The sequence below is a fragment of the Choristoneura fumiferana genome, chromosome 8, assembly GCF_025370935.1.
Source record: "Choristoneura fumiferana chromosome 8, NRCan_CFum_1, whole genome shotgun sequence".
Taxonomy (NCBI): Eukaryota; Metazoa; Arthropoda; class Insecta; order Lepidoptera; family Tortricidae; genus Choristoneura; species Choristoneura fumiferana.
The window spans coordinates 2,718,762-2,744,306 of record NC_133479.1 but is presented as its reverse complement, the minus strand read 5'-3'; the positions used below and the strand labels follow the sequence as shown (position 1 = coordinate 2,744,306).

At 36.1% G+C, this 25,545-nt stretch overlaps 2 protein-coding genes across 4 annotated transcripts in view; both read left to right on the top strand.

Moving 5' to 3' along the window:
- Positions 1–13, top strand: part of LOC141430296 (uncharacterized) — a 2,660-nt gene extending 2,647 nt beyond the window's left edge. Inside the window, exon 2 of the mRNA XM_074090927.1 lies at positions 8–13. Within this exon, the coding sequence (XP_073947028.1) occupies positions 8–13 (6 nt within the window). The remainder of the gene's footprint in view (positions 1–7) is intronic.
- A 2,245-nt stretch (positions 14–2,258) lies between these two features.
- The window catches only part of LPCAT (lysophosphatidylcholine acyltransferase), a 54,951-nt gene continuing 31,664 nt past the window's right edge, over positions 2,259–25,545 (top strand). The window contains exons 1-3 of one of the 3 annotated variants that reach the window (XM_074090679.1): positions 2,259–2,385; positions 4,799–4,944; positions 14,772–14,998. In XM_074090679.1, coding sequence (XP_073946780.1) covers positions 2,269–2,385; positions 4,799–4,944; positions 14,772–14,998 — 490 coding nt within the window. In that variant the 5' untranslated portion in view covers positions 2,259–2,268. Of the gene's footprint in view, positions 2,386–4,798; positions 4,945–6,479; positions 6,639–14,771; positions 14,999–25,545 lie in introns of those variants that run through there. The other 2 variants (XM_074090680.1, XM_074090681.1) reach the window with 2 other exon arrangements.

Sequence of the window (25,545 nt, the reverse complement as noted above, 5' to 3'; positions counted from 1 at the left end):
TTTACAGAGATAATTACTATTCTGGATAAACAAACATAGGCTACTTTTTATCCTGAAAATATTTTAAGTTCATGTAGCATGCAGTTTCTTTACATTCTCTAAAGAGACTATGAAATTGACCAAGTCTTTGTGTGCATTTTTCGGAAATAAATGTGATCAAAAATAAACAGACATAAATGAAAAACTGTGTTCTTAGTTAGCTTATATATATTACATGTCACACACTGTTCATATTCACTATCCCATGGGAATTTTCTTTAGTCAATTAAATTTATCAGTTACAATACTGTCTAACGAGTGTATATAGCTAATAAGATTGACTTGAATCATTGATAGGTCTCAACACATTAAAATATTAAGCCCAGTTCACATTTATCTGTTGTATTGTGATGCATCAGAACAGTATCGGATTCATAAATTATATATGGTTGCATTCACATTTATCCGATGCAGTGTTGTGACGGCTTGTGTTGTGTCGCATCACAAGCATAGAGAGAGACAGAGCATCACAAAGCAACACTACAGATAAATGTGAAGCGGGCTTTATATGCTAGTAACATGACAAACATTATGTCTTCATTCTGAGTCACATATTATGACAGTTTTTTTAAATTAATTTTTAAAAAGTTTAATCAATTAAGTATCTACAGTTACAACGTAATCACAGTGTTAATCAACGGCTTGTCTTTGCTATTTAGTAATAGCTTTTAGTTATAGATAAAGCACCGAAGCTAAATGTAAATAAGATTAACACTTACAGATTATGTCTCAACTCCTGTATTTCCTTTTCAATAAGGTTATGAAGCGTCGCACAGAGTTTGTTTTGCAGCCCTTCAAAGTCGTCCAGTGGCGTACCGGCTACTTCAGCGCTGGAAAACCATAAAATTTTTATTGTAACGATATTTCATATCGTTGCTTCATCAACTCGTAAAAGATTGCAGTAGCAATATGCGTGTAATTCAACTCACTCTCTAATGTTTTTACACCTATAAATTAACTTATTTATAGATACTGCGCACTTTTGGCAGTCCCTCAAACACGTTCTAGACGCGGTGTGGAATTCTTCGAAGAATGAAAAGAAGTCAATAATTTGTTTTTGAATTTTCGCTTCCATGGCACGCGATACACATGTTTGATGATAAGTATACTGTTGTTATTTTATATTATATCTTATTCACTCGTTAACAATCTCGAAATTGTAATAGTTCAGAGAAAACGAAGACATTTTAAAAACCACACACACAAGAAAGAATAAGAAACACAAGCATTTGGGGTGACACTCTTTCCCGGCCCGGATAACACCGACATGAAAATACCGGTCCTATTTTTTGTGTACACGCCCATTGAAGCTCCTGTCAGTTTCAATGGGCGTGTACACAAAAAACAGGGCCAGTATTTCCATGTCGGTGTTATCCGGGCCGGGAAAGAGTTGTGAGTGATGAGTGAACACAGCTCACGAGAGAGAATGGAATGAATACGGAAAGCAGTTTACAAAGACAACAGTAATTTATGATATTATCATTCTAAACAGGCACAGGCACAACATTTGAACAATTTTAATTTATTTCTTTTAGATGCAATTGATGGATTTAACACCACGAAATATCAAAAATATTACTTAAAATTAGTTTTTTATTTATATAATAGCTATTTTTGTAAACGCTCGGCTTCTGTCACGTAGTGTTGTACAATGGTAATCTCCTGAAACGAAAAATCGGTAACGACGGGCTACTACGAAACTCGAAGTTCGTATCATGCCGTCCCTCTTGCTCTCGTATTAAATAGTATAAGTGTCAAAGGGACCGCACGACATGAACTTCGAGTGTTATAGTAGCCCAGCAGCTGATAAGGCAACGACGAGACTTGTAGTCTAGGTACGTGCACCCGGAAACCAAACAAATTTCGGTGAATTTCGGTCGATGTGTTCGGTAAACATCGTTTGCATTCGGTTGCTGATCGATTGTGGTCGGAATGGTCGGATTGTACTGTCAAACTGTGGAGCCAATGACTGCGCGGCGTTTCCTTGCACTCCATTGGTTCAAACTTATGTACCTATACCTGGGCAACCAGTCCAGTCTATATTTACTTTCGGCGCGGAAAGCACGCTCGTATGCTATGCAAATTATTTCGATAAAAACAAGTGATTATAAAAAATAATAGAGCCGTGTTATACAAAAAATATTTTAGTTGACTTGTGCAAGATGAGTGAAAATAGTGTGATCTAATTTATTTCATAATAAATAGTAATTGTGCGCTTGTTTGGTGAAAATGAATGGCAAAATGCACAGTGAAACCGGCGCTTTCTCATCTGACGGCATGCGAGCCGAAATATTAAACCCTTTTGTACACAAATTGGAGTTAGACAACACATATGATAAAATTAAGGTGCGAAATCATTTACGACTACTTAGTCAATATAAGTACTTATATAGTAAATTGTAATGTTAGACACTCGATTGTAAATATTTTCAGAATTTTCAGTCCTATGGCGCAGGCCCGGGAGTCAAAGATTACTCATGGTTGGAAGGATAAATAAATATGTTTAAAGCTCCCTTTTGAACGAATTTTTTATTTTATAAAAATACTACGATCAATTCAAGCGAAAAGAATCTACGATACAACTACTTACTTGTTATGTGGATGATCTATTACAAATTCTTTAGAATACTAAATGGTAGCGGTTGCCAAATAAGTGTAGCACATAACTATCTAGCTCTATTAGGAAAACCTTGAATTATATTTGAATGGCAAGCTAATTTGATTTAGCATGAATCATAGCGTTTTGTCGACTGTACGAGATCACAATCTATATTTTTAATCTGGGAATGTTTGTACCTAATTATCAAACAATCGCGATACCGAACTTCATAATAATGTCGTGGGAGGAGCACTTGAGACCTTTTTACCTGTCCACTACAAATTTTGGTTGGATTTGGCATTTAATTAATCTCCGCTATAGGTATTATATGAAATCATTCCTTATAATTTTTCTGGCCATTCTTGGTCGGTGTTGTATTAAACATTTTAATAATGACTACCTACTTTATCTTGCTTTATCTTCTTTACTACCTACTTTATCTTCAACAATTCATGTAATCATCCTAATTCACCTCAGTTGAAAGTTGTGATGAGGTAGCTACCGGCACAAACAGTTATACCTATTATATTACTCTAACGCAAGAGAAAGTTGTCTGTACGCACGATTCTTTCCGTCACATCAAACCAAACATATTCATATCGGAGTAATCTCAGACGATTCCCATTGAGGTTTGGCTGATGTTAGGGAAGGTCATTGACATAGCTCCAAATATTGGACACTTGCCGGTCGCCTCTTTATGCAATGCATTAGAAAACCTGTTATTTGGTGTCGTAGACGGCGGTCACCGCATTATGGATCGTGGAAACATCAAAACTTGGAGCTCGTCTGTTGGGATAACTGTGCTTTCAAAGCGGTTAGCGATTTATAAATAAAGGCCATTTCAAGCTCAGAAATAAAGTTTTTGTTCATCTTTAGGTATTAATATATTGCATGGTGGATAGAGATAATGAAATGTGCAAAAAATAATACTGTGCAATGCACTTGCGAATCAATAATATCGAAAGAAATTCAAAAGATATCGACAAGTACTCTAGTGAGATGTACATGATTGATGTGATGACTGACGGGAAGTCCTTATTTCGTTTCTGTTTAGAAAATGTAAGGTTTCAATTGATTCCTGAGAAGGTTTAACTTCATGCTTCACTGCGCTGCTCGATCGATGCCATTCCAGCTCGCTACTTCGAGATTATTCGCATCGCTAGCACCTTGAATTAGGTGTCGTTACTGTCGTTAGTCTAGGAATAACCATCTGGCTCTGTTATGTTTTCGCTATTTCGAGTTTCAAGCACTTTTCAAGCCACCACCACCATCAGTCCAAAGATATAGTTTTTCTAATTGAAACCGAAATGTATTGTATACTTAGTATCTGAGCTATCTGAGGACTGTAATGACTGATGTTGCTTTGCTTCTTTGGTTTTAAGTACTTTGAATCATATTTGGAAGTCAAAGGTGAATCGATATTAACGTCGCGTTTTCATTATGTTAAGTAATTTTAATTATATATGTATTTTCCGTGCTCTAGTAGATATGCAGCAATTGTTAAGATTGAGAACACTAGAAATCTCGACTTCACGCTCTAAGCAAACATAAGAAACTCGTTTGTTAAAATCAACTGTACTTTAGCGAAGAAAATAATGCTCTCATGTTTGATGAAACTCTTGAAATGGGCACTGCGACAAGAGTCTAAGGGTCAGATGCGTAGTAGTTTCATTACATCGTTCTGATAAAAACACATTTGATAATGTGAATCTTAGTGCTAATCTCAGCTGTACCGCGCCAATTCTAGAGATGAAATTGATTAAAATCGGTGTACAAACTATTATTAGTATTATTCATTAAGTAACCGAAGATATTGGAAAGATTTCACCGCCGGCTTAAAGCTAGTAAAGGTATGATATCCAAGATATCGACACTGAGCTTTTAATCAGAAAGCGCAATAATTATCCAGTTAACATCTATCACTTGTCGATGCAGTCATACTTTTAATACAAGTGAATTAAACTTTCCCTAATAATACCTAGACAATATCGTATCTAGAGATTACCTTTCATACTGACCCATGAAAGGCTGAAACACTGAAAGTCGGTCTTTTATGTTATGTAGGCAATTCTAGAGTGGGTAGGGCTCCAGTATAATACAATGACTTCAACTTACAATTATAACTATATAAGCCTTAGAAATTGTGTCTTTTCTTTCCAGACGGCGATATTCACAGTAATACTGCTGCCTTTCCGAGTCATCGTAATTTGCTACCTAATAGTGACCGCTTGGTTTTTGGCATGCATCGGTCTTTACGGTCTGAGTGAGGAAGACCTGAGACGGCAGCCTATGACAGGATGGAGAAGGTATATTAGTTATAAAGAATAAGCAAATCAAATCAAAGTTTAGTGTTCTAAATTGGCAATAGCATTCAAAAGTAGGCAATAGTTTCAAGGTAGAGTAGGAGAAATATTAGAGCGATTTAATCGCAATAATAGGTCTAAAGCCAGCTGAGCCTTAAATATGCAAGTTAAAAAACGTATCTTCTGCATGTACCTATCTTATAATCAACCACAATATAATAAAATCGGACAACATCATTGGATCATTTTTTTAACAGAATTCGAAATCTGCCACAATTAATAAATTTTGGTAGTGCTTCTTTGATGTTTTGCGGCAGCCAAAAAGTGGTACTTATTTAAAAATAAAATGTAAGACTAAATAGATGTCAGATTACGTATTACCATTAAGGAAAATTGCAATCAAGATCTTACATGGCCACAACAAATAAGTTATCTCTTTACTAAAGTCATCGCAAAATGCAGTTGGTTACCATTTTTAATGATGATAATTACGAGTTTCACGTTAACAAAAGTTCTTGATTTTAAGTCACTGCACTGTTCCACTTGGAAGAATTGCATTTTGGAAGCAGATCAAGGTGCGATTTAAACAAAAAGTTCGACTTACCATGAAGGTTGTCTGGCTAGTTACCTCATTTGTATTTAGTTAGTCAGCGTAAACTGTAACCAATTAGTTTTAAATTAAGCAATGTCAGCGTCTAAAGCATCTTATTCCTAAATATTTTCTTTAAGTGGGTACAGCGAGCAGATACTTACAGTTCTTACAAACCATGTTAGCATAAGATTTATGAATTACTTCGTAAACAAGGCAAACCATTTACTTGCCCAAATATATGAATACAGCGCGGTATCTTTGAAGAAAAAAGACGAAGGTGTGAACTGCCATGCAAATGACTTAACAATCGAAAACTTATGATGCTCTTAACAGCTTGAGAACTTAAAACATCGAGCCGTTACAATATAAAAAGTAACTGTCAGAATGTTTTATTATGTTACTCTATCACAATGAATGTAATAAAAATAAGTAAGGCGAAGAACTATTTTCAGTCAAGATGTAACTATGTCTACGTACTCGTGACCTCGATGACAGTATTGACAGTGAATGCTTCGAGGTCAGAACTTTGTAAAGCCGTAATGGCACTATATCAAATTGATGTACACCAATTACATTGGATAAAAAACGACAATAGACCGTAAACGGGTCGTGGCGTGGTGATCCACACAAATTTTAAAATTAACGCACTATCGTTTTATGTATAATTAAAGTAAAAAGGCAGGTGTAAACTGACTGATGAACGAATAATAAATCACTAATAAACTAAATTATTGAAATACTTGCAAAATAATAATTTTTCGGTAATAATCGGTTTAGTTACGCCCATGCCATGTCATAAATAAATAGTAATGGCGGCAATTTCTAAACATAACCTCTAAATTTTGCGTTTTGAGTTGTTCGAGTCTTCAACTCTTCATTGTTGGTCATTCATTGCTCTTTCGTTATTGCTGATGGGCGTTGCGGTCTGACTAACATTGCGTCTATTTTTAGAGAAGTTTTCATATGAACAGGTGTTACTTATGTTTAGCAACGATTTAGTTGCTTCTCGTAAAATTGCACTATTTTATTATTTTTTAAATCAGTGCAACGTTGCCAACATTTTACTGTGGTATCTTGCGCTTCGACGTTACGATCATGATTACAGGTAAGGCGTAAAGTGATTGAAATAAAGCTATAGACAAGTATAATATTTAATTTATTACACACCCATAATACGATAAGTAGGTGAATAGCATAAAATAATCAGTTCATTTTCATTATGTAAAAGTTGATCAACTCACACGTTCACACTTACGTATAGATTCGATTGATGTTTACGTGCTACCCAGTTGGTTTTAAAAAGATTGTGGCCCGGAAGTGGCCCGGAGTGAGTTTTCCGGACAATTTAGTTTTTTCAATGTCTTCCAATGTGCCGGAATTCTCATTATGTGCGAATCATTGCAATACCCAATCCACATACGGCGCGCATTTGTAAGCTTAAATAGGACTGTTTCACTGGGATCAGCGCCGGATTTAGCTCTTGATCAGGCGAAGTTGTCAGTTGGTCTACGCTCGCTTTCGCGCCTTTTAAAAGACTGGAAGTGGAAAATAGCGCCCCTTGCCATCTGGCGTCTGGCGCCTAGAGCAGGGTTTCTCAAAGTGGGGTACGCGAACCCCTAGGGGTTCGCTATTCGACGGTAGGGGGTTCGCGACAAGGTTTACGTGATGGTGGCTGCAAGACTGGCAAGATGATTAAGATTGGTTTTTGGAGTCTTTTTGTATTTTTTAACTCCAAATTGTTACTTATTTGTTTGTTATTTTGTTTCAGTTGGCATTTTCGTTGGCAAGATGTACCGTCTAGAAACTTTAACAACTTAACTTAAACCCTGGCCTAGAGCGACTGCTGCTCATGCGCCATTCCAGGCTATACCAACCCCAGGCGCTATACTACGAAATGCACAATTCGAACTTCGTATCTTGCCGTCCCACTGACGCTTATACTATTTAATACGAGAGTGAGAGGGACGGCACGATACGAACTTCGAATTTCGTAGTAGCCCCCAGGGAGGGCCAACGCTGCGCTGACTATTTGGAACGCCAACCGCAAAACCAAGTTGTTCTAGTGGTCAGCAATGAGATACTTCATAGAGCTGGAACCTCATTGTCTTAACACACTTAGAATCAAAATCGTTTTCACCACTTCTTTCTGTCACACGGTATAAGACGAGGGTAGAAAGAGATGGCGAATGCGATCGCGGACGACAGCGCGTTAGACAATACAGCCCCTGTACCATACATTTTGTTGTTTGCACTGCCGTTGTGGGCACAGGATCTGTAGGGCTACTACGAAATTCTAAAATCGAAGTTCGTATCATACAGTCCCTCTCACTCTCGCATTAAATAATATAAGTGTCGGCGGGACGGTATGTATGTACGATACGAACTTCGATTTTCGAATTGCGTATTAGCCCTGCTGAATCCTCATTTTGCGAGACCCTGTACTGTTAAACCACTCGTGAAACTTTCGAGGCGTGAAGCCCCTCAGGTGGCGAGGCTGTAGGCGTCTGCCCCGTCGCCCACGCATTCCGCCGCCTCTGATCGTCATTGCGCCAAGTTCAAATAACAAGTTATAAACATTTATAGCAAATATAAGACATACTAATAATTCACAAGTAAGTTAAGTTAACAAAAGAGACGAGAGGTGCAAAAGAAAAAACCCGTAAAATATCTACATCATCGAAGAATGTGAAAGCCAAATGTCAACATTCTTATATATTGTACCTCTAATTTGCGTTATTTGCAGAGGCGGCACACTTAAAACGTCACTTTTTTACGGGCACTTCAGCGCCTCTGTCTTTGTTATGAGATGCTAAAACGAAATTGACATAAATATGTCAAACGTCGACTTGACAAAGAGAAATTAAGCTCCGCTTAGATCTGGAAGAAAAATTGTGCAAGTTGTATTACGTTGCTCGTCTCGACTGACCAAGTGACCACCTCAAACTCGTTTGTCGTTTGCTTTACTTACGGCCTCGAGATGTAATGCAACTTGTACAATTTTTCTTCAGGTCTAAACTGGGCTTTATGGACGTTAAGTTTGTTGTGTGCGTGCATGTGCATGTGTGTGTTATGTCAAATTTCGTTTTAGGTATACCCGCGAGATAGCGCTTACGCGCTACCATACATGCAAATCTGGCCATAGAGTTGCCACTCTTTTTCTACATAGGTACTTATACTCTTTGGTTCTTTGACCCTATAGGGTTTAATTTATCATACGTAATGAGCACTGAGGGTTTTAATAGAGGTGAAATATCGCTAGATGGCGTTAATATCGTGAGGTCCGTTTGAAGTTTGCTTGCGATTGGCTCAATTAGTTATTTAGATTATAATCTTTAGATTCTAATTTGAAAATATTATTTAATTATACAGTTTTTTTTCTGTCTACAAACTAGTTATACGCATATGCAAAATTTTTTAAACCTTTTATAAATATTTATTAATTGATTCGATAGTTATTTTGATAGTCCTAAAACCATTTCTAAAATGATAAAAGAGGTATTACAAATAAAAAAACAAATTTGGCCAATTTGATAATCACTATCAATTTGGGCTTTGGTCATTGCTGAACGTGTACAATAAAAAAATCCGATGAGTTGCGTGTTGGGCCGCGCGCAGTGTAGGGTTCCTTACTAGGTATAATATGCGGCAAATTTCAATATTGAGTCTTGATCGATTATTACTCGGCAACTTTGTAAAGCCTCCTAAGCTGATAGTTTTCCTTAAAACTAATACTACCATAATGATTTTTCAAAATATTTAAGCCATTAGTTTATGTAGTGGGGTGGAAATTATCGATTTTATTGCGCGTAAAATTTTCACCTAAAGAAGAACATTTCGACAACACACACATTTTTTAACCTCCGACGCAAAAAGAGGGGTGTTATAAGTTTGACCGCTATGTGTGTCTGTGTATCTGTGTGTCTTTCTGTCTGTCTGTGGCATCGTAGCTCTTAAGTATTAAATAGTATAAGTGTCAGAGGGACCGCACGACACGAATTTCGAGTTTCGAGTTTCGTAGTAGCTCTGCTGGCTGACCTGACGTTGTCATGGCGGTTTTTTACCGTTTTGCGCTAGTGTCGCCCCCTGCGCAGAGCTTTGCCTAATATGCCCTATTACTTTTATTTTAAGCTTACCAAGTTACCAACACAACATCACAAACAAGAGAAACAAGCATGTCTGTTCCGGCTCTTTAGTAGATATGTGTTAAGTTGTTTCTTTAGACCACTAGTTTGTATTCTATGTGTGATTTTATGAAATACAAAACTACCACAAGAGGGTCAATGTGACTTTAATGTCGAATGTTTTCTCCGCTGTTCTACCGTTACACCGTAATGCTTTGATGTAATGTACATACGATATAAAAATGTTCAGTTTTGTTTTTTAGTATTATGAATCTTTTTATTATCTGACTTATTGTTGTTGCAAATAATAAATACAAAAGATAAACTGAAGTCAAATGAGAATAAAACTAATTTCTCTTAGGAACATTCTCGATTTATCATTGAACTAGTGTTTACCCGCGTCTGCGCAAGCAAATCCTTAGATCTAGCAGTTGAATTAAAATTCCATGATTTTATTAAATACTCATGTCAAAATCCATTCAGCAGTTTTTGCGTGAAAGAGTAACAAACATCCGTACATACACACATATAAACTTTGGCGTTTAAATATTAGTGGGACCCTCCTTTGAGCAGTCGGTTCAAAATGCGTAAAAATGAGTTAGATCAAATTTAAATAAGGATTAAGAATTCAACCGATTTTTTTTATCCCGTTCAAAAAAATTACTTTCTACTACTTAAGGCGGATTTGTATTTATTTATTTGGAAAAAAATAAAATACTTAAGGCCTTATTCTAATAAGTCTTACAATATATGCTGGCTGACGGTTTGCAATTTCCATTGCCTCGTTTTCGAGAAAAAATGTGAAACCTAGTGACGCCATTAACAAAATAATAATATTTAACACGTACAGTTATTTAAAAGCATCTTGGTAAAAAATATGCTGTGGGGCTAATAAGTTACGCGCACGGAACCCCAAATATACTTAAAAAATTGCATTCTTTAACTTTTTAAATTAAAGTTACGTTAATTTAGACTTCACAAGTTCACTGCAATTCTTCGAATATAGTAATTTAAACCGTGTTCTAAACAATCTTAATATTTTGGTTTTAAGGGTCCATAATGTCTACATAACAACAATAAATCGCCAAAGATGTGTGAACCAGAGCATGGACCACAAAACCAGTTCTGCATTCAGGCATGGTACCTACTTACTCCAAAAGTCCAAAACATAAGAAACTGCACTATTTTTGTACACCAAATTTTTAACCAGACTAACTTCGAAGATATTAAACATCTCTTTCTAGTTATTACGTATTTATACTTCAGGGAGCGGGCCGAAAATCTTAATTGTAAATTGGTACTGATTGCTCCCGTTATTATTCAAATTTGGACTATTCATCATTTTCGTTTTTTTAAGTGCTTTAAAGGGAGAAAGTCAATACTATACGTGTACATTCGTTACGTCAAAGATACTGATAATATCTAGTTGGTAATTACGCATAGGAGAAAACATACAGCGATATGCAAGTCAACTTTTTTGATCATTTAATTTTAATGATGTAAGGTCACGTTCAAAGTGCATTTATAGGTGCTAACAAATTAGATACTAATCTTTTTAGAGCTGATATTAAAATGTAAAACATTGGAAAAATCCGTTTGCCCCCTATACCATAAAAACAAAATACGAAAAAAAATGCTATGTAAAATCAGCCTGTTAATTAGGATCTTCTTAACTATCATACCGGCCAATGGTCACTTCCGAGTACGTTTAAAAAAAACCGCCTGATTTGACATTTACTTTATAACAAACAACGATGTTCTTTAAAAAAGTAACGCGCAATGCATATTTATATTTTGATAGAAAAGTTGTTTTTGCTTAGTATGGAAAAATTTTTACAATAAAATCGGCACTATGGTTAACTTTTTAGTTAGTAAAGATATTTTTTTTATTAATATTACAATAAAAAATACAAACAAAACTATTCTACTGTCAAATAAAACAAAAAAGGAAGGCCTATTTATAAGTTATAAGGCAACACGTCGTCAAGAGACGCCACTGGCATGGACCCCAAAACGCAGGCCGCATTACCTCTTTGTATAGCTAGCTATCCCTATTCTTTGCGCGAGATAACTGCCAGCTCTAGTCCCTCGAGGCTAAAATTAACCTCCTGCTTAGACAAGTCTTTTAAAACTTATCAATGTCAAAAAGAAAAACTACGAAATAACTTAAAAAAACCATCGTCAATACTTTACTTTAAATAACAAGATTTTTTTACTTTATTTGCTCATAAATTTAATCATCATCAACCGGAAGATGTCCACTGTTGAAGAAAGTCCTTCCCCTTAGAACGACAACTTGCCATTTGCATCCACCGGTTGGCCGCAATTCTCGGTGTTGTCAGTCCACCTAGAGAGAGGCCTGCTAACGCTTTGTCTTCCGGCTCGCAGTCGCCACCCACCCAACGGTTATCTGTTCTTCGAGCGATGTGGCCCGCCCATTGCCACTTCAACTTACATAATCTTCGATCTATGTCGATGACTTTAGTTCTTCGACGAATTTCCGTATTCCAGGGTCTATCGCGCAAAGAAATCTACATTTTATGTGTTATTTAAATCCCCGAAGCCATATTGGAGGCAATTTTTGGTACATAGCCTGAATAAAAATAAGATTACAATCTCGAAAATTTTATCGCTATATCTGTTACTAGTACAAAAGAAACGGGAGATGCCGAATGACTCAGGCGAGGCAGTAAAACGCTAAACTTCGATTGCGCTTTGCTTTCGAAAATACATTTCTTAAGTGAATTTAGTAAGAGTTTAGGTAATCTAGCAATTTATCGTTCGGCAGATCCGTTAAATGGTAGGTGCTCATGCAGCGATTTTCCTTGGAACAAAATAGAGATCTTTATTTGACATCTGATCCCCTTGTTAAATAAGTTTTATTTTTTTGGGAATTACATGAAAGTAAGGCGACAAAGTAATTTTGATTAACGTGAAGTAATATTATTTTAATGCGAAAGTGTGTGTTTGTGTGTTTGTATGTTTTTCCGTCTTTCACGTCGAAACGGAGCGGCGGACCGACGTGATTCTTAGCATAGAATAGAGATAGTTTATGGGCCAGAGCGCGACATAGGCTACTTTTTAGCCCGGAAAAATGCACAGTTCCCGAGGGAATAGCGCGCGATAACCGAATTCCACGCGGAAGAAGCCGCGGGCAAAAGGCAGTTAATAACATAATTTCATTAACACCAGAGTAGATGAGTTGCCAGGCTAAGATAGAATTAAACCCCATAAGAGCTCTAAATTAACGCTACCGGAGAGGTACAGTGCCACAGAACAGATACTTAACAGATTCACAGTAATGTGCCAGCCTTCTTTCGATGTCCCCATAGTACTTAATAATGACGTCAAACACTTATAGTTTCGTACACGTCATTGCCATGAGGCAGATGTGCCACATGGGTGTATCAGTGAAACCACCCATGAAGCATGTATCTCATCGGGATATGAACCTGTAAGTACAGTGTGAAGGTGGGTGGTGCATTTGAGAAACTGACATTTTCGTTGTTATCAAACGCAGTGATTGCACCACGGAGGAGAAAAAAATCTCTTCTGTAGATTCAACGTGTAAAATTGTGACAATGATAACGAAATAATTATATGATACAGCTAAATTACTTCCCTCTTCCTTCCCATCAGATGACCCGTATGCTCGTTTGCTCCGTTTTAGATAAAAAAACAACTAGGCAACAATAAATAAACATGGCATTAAGTAAAACCAACATTTACCTTTATTTACACGTTATAAATAAACAACGCTGTCCTCGTTTGGAGAAAAAACGTCGGAGAAACAACAAAACAGTCCATTACCGACAGTTCTTTAGGTACTTGGTATTTGTGAGAATAATGGCAAAACATTTCTTAAGTAGCAGTTACGTATGTACATACGAAGAAACTGAATAAATTCATTTTCGCTTTAAAATTAATATTGACATTCATGCATCTGCCGAAGAAATTCGTCGGATATTGATTGTGAAAAGGTTCCACCCGCGGTGCGCAGTTATATTTTCTCGACTGTTCAATAATTGTGACAGTTGGTTGCTTTGACAATTGATAAAAATAATTAGGGGTTAAAAGTCGGCTCGCTAATTATTTTTATTGAGAAAAATGAATATTTCAAACAATTAAATGTTTAAAACAGAAACCAACACGCAAATACCCAACTGAAATACTCGAAGCGCTATCGCAGTTTGCGATGGTTAGCGACTGTCGCTATTCCGAGACGATATCATTCATAATACTTTTAAACTCTCGAGGAATAGACTACCTATAAATAATTTACAGCTATTGCAAACAATTGATTGATTCCGGGTATTTACTTGCGGAGGTCCATATCGCTGAGCTACAATAATGTTGTTTATTACCTTTCTCCTCCGTTTTCTGTCTTTTTCTGGCGCTTATGGTAGCGGAGGCGCTAAGTAAAAAAGACTATAGTTATTAAAATAAGATATACGGATCACCCATTAGTAGGTACTTGTGCTATTACTTATTCTGTGCCATTAGTAGTCGAAATGTGCCCGAGTTGATTCGAACCAATCCGTGGTTCTTTGTCAAGGAAAGCTCGAACGGAAAGCCAACCGTGAACACTAAGATTTTAATAACTATGTCCGTGTCTCATGATAATTTTAATTCAAAGTTTATAGTTAATTGAAATTGTTTTACCTTGTTTTTGTTGCGTTATTTTCCCAACAAATTTAATATTGAAAATACAAACTGAGACATGGATGCACAGAAAAACCAGAAAAAGAGATCAGCGCTGGGAATCGAACCCAGGTTCTCAGCAATCCGTGCTGCGTGCTACAACCCCAAGGACAAGAATCTAGACACGAATTTTTCCCATGCATATACATCTCAGGTTGCTTATGGGAAAAATTCGTGTCTAGATTCCCGTCCAGCGGTGGTGTAGGGGTTATAGCACGCAGCACGGATTGCTGATGACCTGGGTTCGATTCCCAGCGCTGATCTCTTTTTCTGGTTTTTCTGTTCATCCATCTCTCAGTTTGTATTTTCGATATGGTTTCACGGGATACCCGTAAAAGTAACAAATTTGGAGTTGAAATAAAAAATACAAAAAGACTCCAAAAACCAATCATAAATTTAATATTGTTTTCTTTCAGCAAGCTGCGTTTCTCGATCCTATCCCTGATGCGGCTAGTGGTCATCGTCGCTGGTTTCCACCGCGTCAAAATCGTGGGCAAACAGTACACGCCGAGCAACCCGCGTGACGCCCCCGTGGTGGTCATTGCGCCCCATTCGAGCTACTTTGACGCCATTGCGATAGTCGTGCTCGGGGCGCCAAGCGTCGTCGCTAAGGCCGACACCGCCCGACTACCTTTCATCGGACGTATGTCGTAATAGATTGTGCAATCTGTAATCACCTTTTGACTGTGCTATTTGTGGTTTACGAGGGCTTTCTCTATGATTATCTTTGAAGAAGTTTTGTAAAGTTAAGTTGCTCTTATGCGTATGAAGTTCGGTTTTCGACGTCCGTTTTTGCTGCCCCGCTTGTGCTGATAGTGTTTAATAGGAAAGTGAGTGGGACAGTAAGATACGAACTTCGGATTTTGGAGTAGTCCCCTCTATACGCGCGTGGTGCGAATGGTTTTTGACTCTTGCGTCATTATTGTTTTTGACCAGTCTTTAGAGACAATTAACATACTATTTCCATTGGAATTAATTGAGTTATTATAAATTATACAACGATTGAGTCCTCAATCGTAAATTGCCGTTACATTTGCACAGATTTCTAATGCAAAGACTTCTACGACTCCCGATCAAGTGTACAAAATATATTTTTATTAAGTAGTTAGTTCCCTGGGTAAAAAAGTACTATTTTAATTTAAGTAGTCCATCAGTTACATTGTCAAAAACGTTGGAACCGTATTTTTTTTGTAAATCGAACGAAAAATTACAAAGGCAAAAGCGCGGCAAATTACGGTGGTAGAGGCCCGTGTCATTATGACGTCACGTCTTTATAATAAAGTGTACCAAGGCGTGATGTCACACGGAACTTTAACGGGTTATCCATCAAGATTACCCCACAGCTTCGCTCTCGCAGAAGAAAAACAAATTGGCTAGTTCTCTATCCCACGAGAAATTCTAAAAATCTTAGTGCATCTTCATGATTTTTAAGGAATATGTCTGCCAAATTAAAGTGTCTATCTCCAATAGTTTAGGATGTGTGTTGTTTATTAGTCTGTGACGCTATCACGTCACAATACAGGTACCAATAATGTTTTTTTTCCGCTAACCCAATATTAAGAAACGGACGCTACTTCTTCTAAAACTAATAGCACTTATGTGCAGATAACTGATGATCATAACTGGTAAAGTTCATGAATGGTGAGCTAGAAGGCATTGAATCCCTGCTGCCCATTACTGGGTACTACTGTGCTTAACATGTCCATGATTGGTGCCGTCACCCTAATGAACTGTTACAATACAAAAATTACAGTCCATTATTAATTGTTTTTATATTTTGACTTGTGCCAATCTTGCACTCACCCAGCAAATTATGCAGATTGTTAGCGATGAATAAAAACCACAAACGCCTAATTGATTACATTTGTAAAACGAGATTTCCTTTTTGATTTTGTTTTAAAATATAATTAAATTATTTTTTAATTTAATAGTAGTTTTAGTCCTTGGCTATTTTGTATTTTCTTAATATTTCTTATTAAATATAATATTGTATATTAAAGTATTTTTTTTGTACTGATTTCTGCTGTGCAATGAAGAATGTTTATTTTATTTGTATTTTTTATATACGCTACAACTATGATTCAATTTATAGCACAATAATAATATTATCATGAAACCAAACGGTACATTCTTCAACTGTGTTTAGATAAGTCTTAGTCTTGTACAAATACTCATATTGTACAAATAAGTACCGGCCAAGCAAACAATTCAGTTGTCCAACGTTACGGTTCCTATATTTGAGCATTCTTGAATAAAATTCAAGTTATAACTGAACCGAGAGAAAGTAGGTACGTCTATCAGAAACACAGTTAGTTCACATCTTGATAACCTAATTTGCAATACTATGCATCTTAATCTTATTTTGCTGGAGAATTTGTCTGTAAACTGTTTGCTTGAAAAATTAAATGAACTCGTGCAAGTTTTGAAGTTTCGTTAGTCATCTATGTTTTGACAACGATTTAGATATTAACTGCCCATAACATTTAACTATAATGTCAAAATTACACTCGCCAATTGTCATTGTCTTAAAGGGGTTACAGATTTATCGATCCTTTTCTGTTCTACCAGAATAGGACAGGATAGATAAAAGCTTTTTTGCTGATTGTATTTGCATTGTCATCCAACCTACATACATTATGTATACCAAATTTCAAGTCAATCCGACCGCACGATTTAAAAACAACCGAAAATAAAAAAAGGAATAAACAAAACTGATACAGCTTTTAGAAACAGATTTGCCCAAGCACTGGCTGAAATGTAGTGGACTCGTTTTATTAAACTTTGAAGATTCTTAATTCAAAAATAACGGCGGCATAGTTATGACAAAACTGTAAACCAGTCGACTGGATTACTACAAATAGCACAGTCTGAAAGGTTGCATTTTTGCACGTTTTTGTGGCTAGTTTTTTTGCACGGTTTCAAATTCTGTTATCGTTCAAGGATAAATTAATTTACAGTCGTTTATTGTGACTTGGAATTATTATTTCTGCCACAAAAGGCATCGCTATTAAAAAGCCAATTTATTGCAAAAAAAGTCAGTAGCAATAAAATTGTTTTTTCATGACAATCGCTCCGTAATTTTCGGAAAGGTCATTTTATGGCCGTCATGCATGCTTGAACATTGGCGTGTTGATAATACATAGTTGGAAGTAGCTGTCCAAAATAATTCCAATAACAAATAGTATTGTTTAAAAAACTATCGAGTCGTGGTCTAGACGCTCGTGGGTCTGACAGACTGTGAGGGACGAAGCTATACGTCAAATTGAGATGTGTGTACAGTACCCTTAGTGTAAGTTTTCGGTTACAAAATAAGTTTCGTTCGCGTTCGCGTTAAAATCTCAATTTATATGGAAACACGAACAGCGCCTCTAGCGGAACGTTTGCGATGTTCGTGTTTCCATACAAATTTAGATTTTAACGCGAACGCCATCGAGACGTATTTTGAAAGAAAGAAAGAAAGGTTTATTTTGGCTCCATAAGTACCACCTAAAGCTAAGACTAAAACTATGTTACTTGGTGACACGGCAGGGTACCAAAAAGGCTCAGCATGTGTTGCCGCACATTGTGCAGTAACGCTGGTTTTCTGTGGAGCCCAAACGTTAAATAAACATGTATGCATGAGCCAGTTCCTTTGCCCCCGTCAGACGGAGAAAAAATGAAAAAAAATTAAAACAATAGACAAGGGAAGAATGGACGAGTGAGTTTCGTTTTGTAATCGAAAACTTACACTATGGGCACAGATCTATTGAATATTGTTTTTCCATCGTATTTTGTCGCAAAGTTCGTATTTATCTTGCTTCTCAATTAGCTTCAGTAAATTTCAGTAAGCTAGTTGAGAAAGCAAGATATATACGAACTTTGCCAACAAAATACAATGGCAAACATTATTCACTGCATCTGTATGAAACTTTTTCATTCATCTACATAGCTGCGTCCCTCTCGGCTCAGTTATCATTGTTTATACTTATTGAACGATGTGAATAATAAAACAAAGTGCTTGTGCTGCTATTCCACATATATGCCTGGTTGTTTTTTGTTTCTTTTATTAGAATTCATAGCATTTTTTGGTTTGATACTCGTTGCTGGTTTTGCTCGATTTTTGCCGTTTTCGTAGATTTGTTGTTTGATATTTTTCTTGATGTTGTAATATTATTGTTTGTTGTTTATTATTTGCATTTTCAGGTTGGAGTTGATTGCTGGTATTTTTTTTACATTTATTCCAATGTAAGTAATACACATACCTGCGCCAAAAAGCATCTTCTAGGTTATTCTCCAGATGTGTACTTACTCTTATTGTTAATTAATTATCTTATTAATTCATGGTTTTCTCCAACACAAGCACAAGCATTCCGTCTTCTAATTCATAGAAAAAAAAGTTATGTTTATCCGTGGCCCCACTGTACAAGGTCAAGTTAAGGTCATAAATTGTAGTATTTGAGGCTGTATAAATATTTATATACTACTATAGGTATACAATTAAAGATGTAAGATCGTATTTACTTTTTGAAACACTTCAAATTTTGTTTTTATTACTTCTCACTGCCGATGGTGCGAATTTTTTAGACAATAGCTCAATAAGCTACCTATTTTGAGGGACTTCGATCTCCTGGCTCAAGTCGCTACAGTTTTGTTTTTCATTTAAAGTCATATGGCCGTCACAGAAATACTGCTGTCTCCTTCCGACGTCGGCGTCGGTACGAGACTACTGCATTTTTCTGTCGCCCACCCATGCATACTAAATATTTCAGTAAACGAACTGTACATCAAAATCTTGTACCAAAAATGAGACTTTAAGAATAACTGCATTTAAATGTTGCAAATTCACTGTAACGGAATCATATTGTACAGCTGTGAAACGATGTTGAGTGCGTGCTTGAGTACCAGAGGCTGCTTCAGACGCTCCTTGTTAGTCATATCTGGGTTTAAATAGGCCATAAGTTCAACAATGCTTAACGAGCAATAAAGTACCAACTGCATGGAGTGAACATTTCCGTTAGGTAACCTGGATAATGCCCATGTCCAGCAGTGGACGTCCTACAAATACAAATAGTTTATTTCCAAAAATATTAAAGACGCTTAATACATTTGTGCTGACCCCCACACTAAGCATGGCTTGTCCCGTGGGGTAAAAAATACGGTTTGCAAGAAACGATGCTTAGCGGCAAATGGCAACTATGTTTGAATGTTGTCTTACGGCTGATAAGGAACCTGGATAATAATGAGAGAAGCCTGTCTTCGTCAATTTCTTCGAATGCAGCATCTTGTGTTTAGTGTATGTTTATGTCCCAGGGAAATGGCTAAAAGTTAAAACAGATATTTGAACAAATCTCTAAGGATGTTAAAATGGCGAATCATTTTATCATTTGTCTAGAAAAAATCAGTCATTTGGTCCCTGAATCTGTATGAAATGACGAAATCAGCCAAAAAAGGAAACTCGTTTTTTCATTTCACCACATTTGTTTAGTGATTTTATAAAATCCCTAGAAGACGTCAGTGAGTTGACGAAACGAACTCCCAAAGTCGCTTATCGCTTTATCGCTATCCCGCGGTAACTATGCAATTTTCCGGGATAAATCTATCCTATGTCTTTCTCAGGGTCTCAAGATCATCATACCAAAATGTAATCTACATCGGTTTAGAAGTTTAAACGTGAAAAGTTCACAGACAGACATTTGCTTTCGTTATTAAAGATGAGGGATTTTCGAAATTTACCACGACCTTTACGGTGAAGGAAAACTTCGTGAGAAAACCTGGACAAACCTGCGAAGCAATTCAATGGTATCTGCGAAGTTCCCAATCCGCACTGGGCCCACATGGGAACTACGGCTCACATTCTGAGAGAAGAACTCTGTCCGGCAGTCTACCGACAGTGGTATACAGGGTAGGATGATGATGATGATGATGAAGGTAAGGATGTTGCGACAACAAAGCTTGCAGTAAAACAGAAATGATGATATTCTGTGAAATGTTTCCAATAAGGTGAACTCACTCAAACAGCACACATTTGAACCAAATGAAAGCTACGAATGAATATTCTATTTACAAAGCCCGAAATAACATTTTAATTCAATACGAATTTTAAAACTTGATTTTAATTTGGATCAAGTATCAATGACCAATATGCATGCAAACAACTTCGACGCAGACTTAGCACAGTGTTATTTTTAAATGTTTTTTTTTTAAACTATAAAATTGCACACATTCTAAAGCGTATTAAACCGTTACTCCAAATAAAACGGTTACAATAGACATAAAGGGTTTCTAGAGCATGTAAAATAAGTTTTTTTTTCATTTTTGTTTTGATGATGCAAGGCTCAAAGCAAGTGGGTCACCTGATGGTAAGTCAGAACCATCACCTATGGACACCGGCAACACAGGATTGCACATGTGTTGTGAACCTAGAGAGATAATAGTTTTACGGGATGCGTTGCTCTTGACGCCGGACGGAACACAGCTCAAGCACATTTGCGTCTGCAAGCGATAACTATTCGCCTAGGTGTCTGGATTTCCAGTGGTCTAATTGGTGTGACCTCTCTGGCGCGTGAGGCCACAGGAAGTGCGGGCTCAAATCATGTTCAGCATACCGAAAATATGTCTCATTGTAATGAGGTACAGAACCACAACGCTGATTTTCAGCTACCGCCAAAATATATATAAAATGAAAAAAGAAAAAAACTAGGATTAATTTCGTAATAAATTGATTACCAGATAAGAAATGTTACTGTGCTCAAAAACATAATGACTAGTAGTTTACCACACATTATCACATCATACATCCACCAGAAAACATCGCCGTTATGCGTCTGAGAGATGTGTATATTCTATTTCATTAATGTCAATGAAATAGGTGTGAGAGATATAATTGGGTTTTTATAACGGCGCTTGTAAACGCTGTGTCATTTGGAAATCTATTCAGCGTGAGCTAAGTGATGGTACGGCGAGAAAGGCGGTCACTATAATCCATCTCGCTATCGTCTCGCCTTTGTCTTTTATTACACTTTCAATCTCAGACTGGTCACTTTTATGTTTGCAGTACCTAAGCATACAATAACTTAACTAACTTAAAAAAGATGAAAACCCCGACCCCTCAAAAACAGTTGAACCGATTTTAATACAACGTTAGCTAAGAAAAACCGCAAGGTAACTCGCTTTCACGTAAAAAAACTGCATCGAGATATGTTTATCCCTTTGAGAGCTACGATGCCACAGACAGATAGGCAGACATTGGTGTCAAAATTATAACAACCCCTTTGCATCTTTTTGCACTTTACAAAAGAAATATGCTGCGTTTGCGCTATGTCATATCAGTATAGGTAAAAAACTTAAGAAGATGACCTGTTGCATGTAGTAGTAACGTGTCAGTATAGATAAGTCAACATTCCATATTCGAAAAATGACTTAAGTCCCTTATCATTTTGTGCACTAATACCAACTATATATCACTTGAAGAACTCCGAATAGACTGAATGAAGACCAGCGGAGTGACCCAGTGTCATCCACGAAGACGCGTGATTTTTTCAAAATTAGACATTAATGACATTGTAATAAGAACCACGGCACGCGTCATCGTGAATGACTCTACCTATAATAAATAGATCTTCCAATGTGAGCTCTAATAACTAAATAACACTTTAGTGCACGTAGATTCTCATCTACTACTTACATTATAAATTACAATGGTAATTGTCTCTATTGTCAAATTGAACTATCTGAATCACAATGGAACGAGATAAACATTTATTCCAGATCATTACGTCCATATAATTATTGGTACAGTTACTGACAAAGAGATCGATACGGCGAATGTAACAAAAATATGTATACACGACTTTAACTGAAAACATTCATATTGTATTCACATGTATACAATAGGTAAGTATCAAATGCGACATTACAAAAAAAAGAAAAATTTAAGTAAAACTGACTCATTTTAATCTAAAAACTAAAAATCTATCCAGTCAAAAATAAGGGCCACTTGATTTTCACCGGTAAAATGAAATTAAAAGTACGTTTGCGTTTTTATCTAAATAAGTTTGAATTGAATGAAAAGCATTTGTATTGTGTTGTGTAGTAAAGGCTGACCAGAATCATAAAAAACCTCGCTATATTGCGGAAAAACAATAGAACTAATTTCTTGCACAGGTAACAATAAATTCAAATGTCATGTCTATTGCTGTCAAAGTTTAACGTTGTTTGCGCGTCGTATTTTAAAGTGTTATTTTGTGTTTTTGTGCGTTTGAATGCCGAAAATTATCCATAGTCTTGGAAACAAAATAATTCACAATGTAAAAAAGTATTTGTCATAGAAAAAGTCTGGAGGATTAGAAAATATTCCTTTAAATAACATCACCGACACCGTTGTCAATGACTTGCGTCAGGTTTTTTATATTCCTGGTCAGCCTATACTAATAAAACCAATTTTGGGCAAGGAATGTTACAAAGAATTATATTTACGAGTATTTTACCAATAAAAATCCGTGGCCCTTATTTTCTTTTGAGTAGTATACGTAAATATCTCCCAGATCGCTGGCTATTGAATTAATATTAAAGTCACTTGTAACTTTGGCCGTATCAATATCTTTGTCGCTCACTGTACCGATATTTATACCTCTAAGTTACTAATTAAAATCAAAATTTCAAAAGTAGAAGCTAATAAGGAAAAAGCCGTTGTTAATAATTTCATAGCGGGCATAGTCATTGCTAAATCGAGTGTTAGAGGTAAAGCATTCGATAAAAACCTGTTTCGTGACGTAATTTTGAGCTGGTTAAAGCCACCAAGTATTGATTACCTAAATATGCGAAATGATAACATAGCGGCCTGTATCTTTAGCCAATGAGCGGATATATCACACGTTTTTATTACAAGCTTTTGTTTAACTTGGAGTATGTATGGTTAGAAGAAGGATAAATGCCACACTTTTAGTAATTACTTTATTTATGGCTTTCAGTGCCAAAAGCTAAATATTGAATTAGATATTAAAGGAACAATTAAATTTAAATAATTTATTGAATCAGGCGTTACTTTGCGGAGGTTCATATCAATGAACTAAAAGAATTTCTTTTTTCACCCGCGACCTTATCGCACCTTAGGTAGAACAAGGGCATGATTTCACTTTTTTCGAATTTTCTAATTTTTCGTTTTTTTTTTGACAATTATGCCCTTGTACCTACCAACGAAAGTGCGTTATGATAGCTTTCCTTTCCTCGTTCCTCCACCTCCACACTGTAAATTTAAATTTGTAAAACCACTAAACAACGAATAAATCAATGAAAAACAATATACAACGTGTCTCTACCTTATGCCTTAAACCCCAGGTAGAGTTCTTTCTCAGGAATGTAAATTAAAAAAAAATAAAACAAATAAATTTAAATAATTTATTTCAGGTCATTAAATTAAATCTACATGCATTAAATTAAATAATATAAATTTAAAAATTACTTATTTGATTTTTAAATTTTGTCGCCTCCATCTAAAACTTAATTTTATATTTTTCTAGCTGTTGCCTGCAACTCCGTCTTCAATATACAATTTTGTGAAATAAAGTATAGGTATTAAATGAATTTAAAAAAACGTTTTCAAAATAAAATAAATGTATTTTCCGAGGTATTAAATCGTAAATCGGTCTTTTCTTGGGTATTACTGTGGCATTTGATATGAGGTTTAGTACATAGGTTACAAATACAATACCCTAATCAACACGATCTTATCAATTTTTGTCCAGAAGTTAGAGACATGTTGTGTTTTATAATTAATTTATTAGTGACTCATAGTCAATAAGGAGCTCTTCTAGTGTCGCTACTTTCTTCTGTCCACGACTTAGCTCGGATATTTTTAGTAATAGAAAATTGTAATTTACTATACACATCAATCATCCAAAATGGCAATATAAAAATATAAAACACATATTTCACATAAACTGCATCGAAATTGGTTCAGTAATTTTTGAAAAAAAATCAGATTAATCTAAAAAAAACGTTCTGCCTGTTGCCCTAACTAAACGCATACATTTTCTTCGATCCGTCGTGGTTAAAATGCAAACGATCATAAACTTCATAAAGCGAAACACTCACAAATCCGGTTACCACATAATTAGTGCAAAAATCCGACGCTAACATTTTTATTATTATGTTAATTTAGAGGTCTTACTGCAAAATATCTGAAATTGGCTATTTTATTTCGTTTCTGAACACTTATATATAAAACTAGTTTTAAGTAGGCTCCAATCAAAAGTTATAAAAGCGGAATTGTTGCATAAAATTAAGGGGATCCCATGCCCCAATGACCTTCGATCTGAATTCCTTAGTTTTCTTATGTTTTTTGTACCTAATTATATTAACAAAAACGGTTTTAAGCAATGTAGTATCCTATATTTTCTTCAAAGTTTATTGTCTTCGAGATATTTGGCATCAAAGTTGAACAATTTTAGGCACAAATAACTTTTGTGTTATTTAGTTCAAATTAAAACCGAAAGACACGTTTTTAGAGACGTCAAAGACGAACCCAAATATGTAGATTTCGTATAATGTGTGAAAGATCACGTCAATAGAGATCTATACGAAATAAGTGTTTTTTTAGACAATGTTTAAAAAAATCATACAAAATTAAGTATTCATTGAATTTTTTTTTTTACAACTAATAATACTGCCTTTTTTTATCCGCAACTTCTCTCGCCCCCGTGAAGAAAATACGACCAAGCCTGTGTCTGGCCCAATACTACGAAGTACAAACTTCGAACAACTTTGCAGGTGGTAGGACCTTGTGCAAGGTCCGCCCGGATTGCTACCACCATATTGCTCGCTAATCCCGCCGTGAAGCAGCAGTGCTTGCACTGTTGTGTCTCGGCGTGGAGAGTAAGACAGCCGGTGAAATTACTAGCACTTGAGGTATCCCATCTTAGGCCTCTAGGTTGGCTACGCATCTCTTACTATCAGGAGACCCACTTGTTCGTTCGCCATCCAGTCGAATAAAAAAACTTTGTATCTTGCCGTCCTGCTGTCGATTATATTGCTTAATACGAGAGCGAGAGGGACGTTACGATAAGAATTTCCAATTTTATAGTAGCCCCCAGGTCAGGTCACATACAGTATAGAATTCCACAAATATTCAATATCAAGTTTTGATTACTCGTTAGATATCTTATAGTAAAGATCTTGTAGCTGATAGTCCTTTTATTTCATTATAATATTACT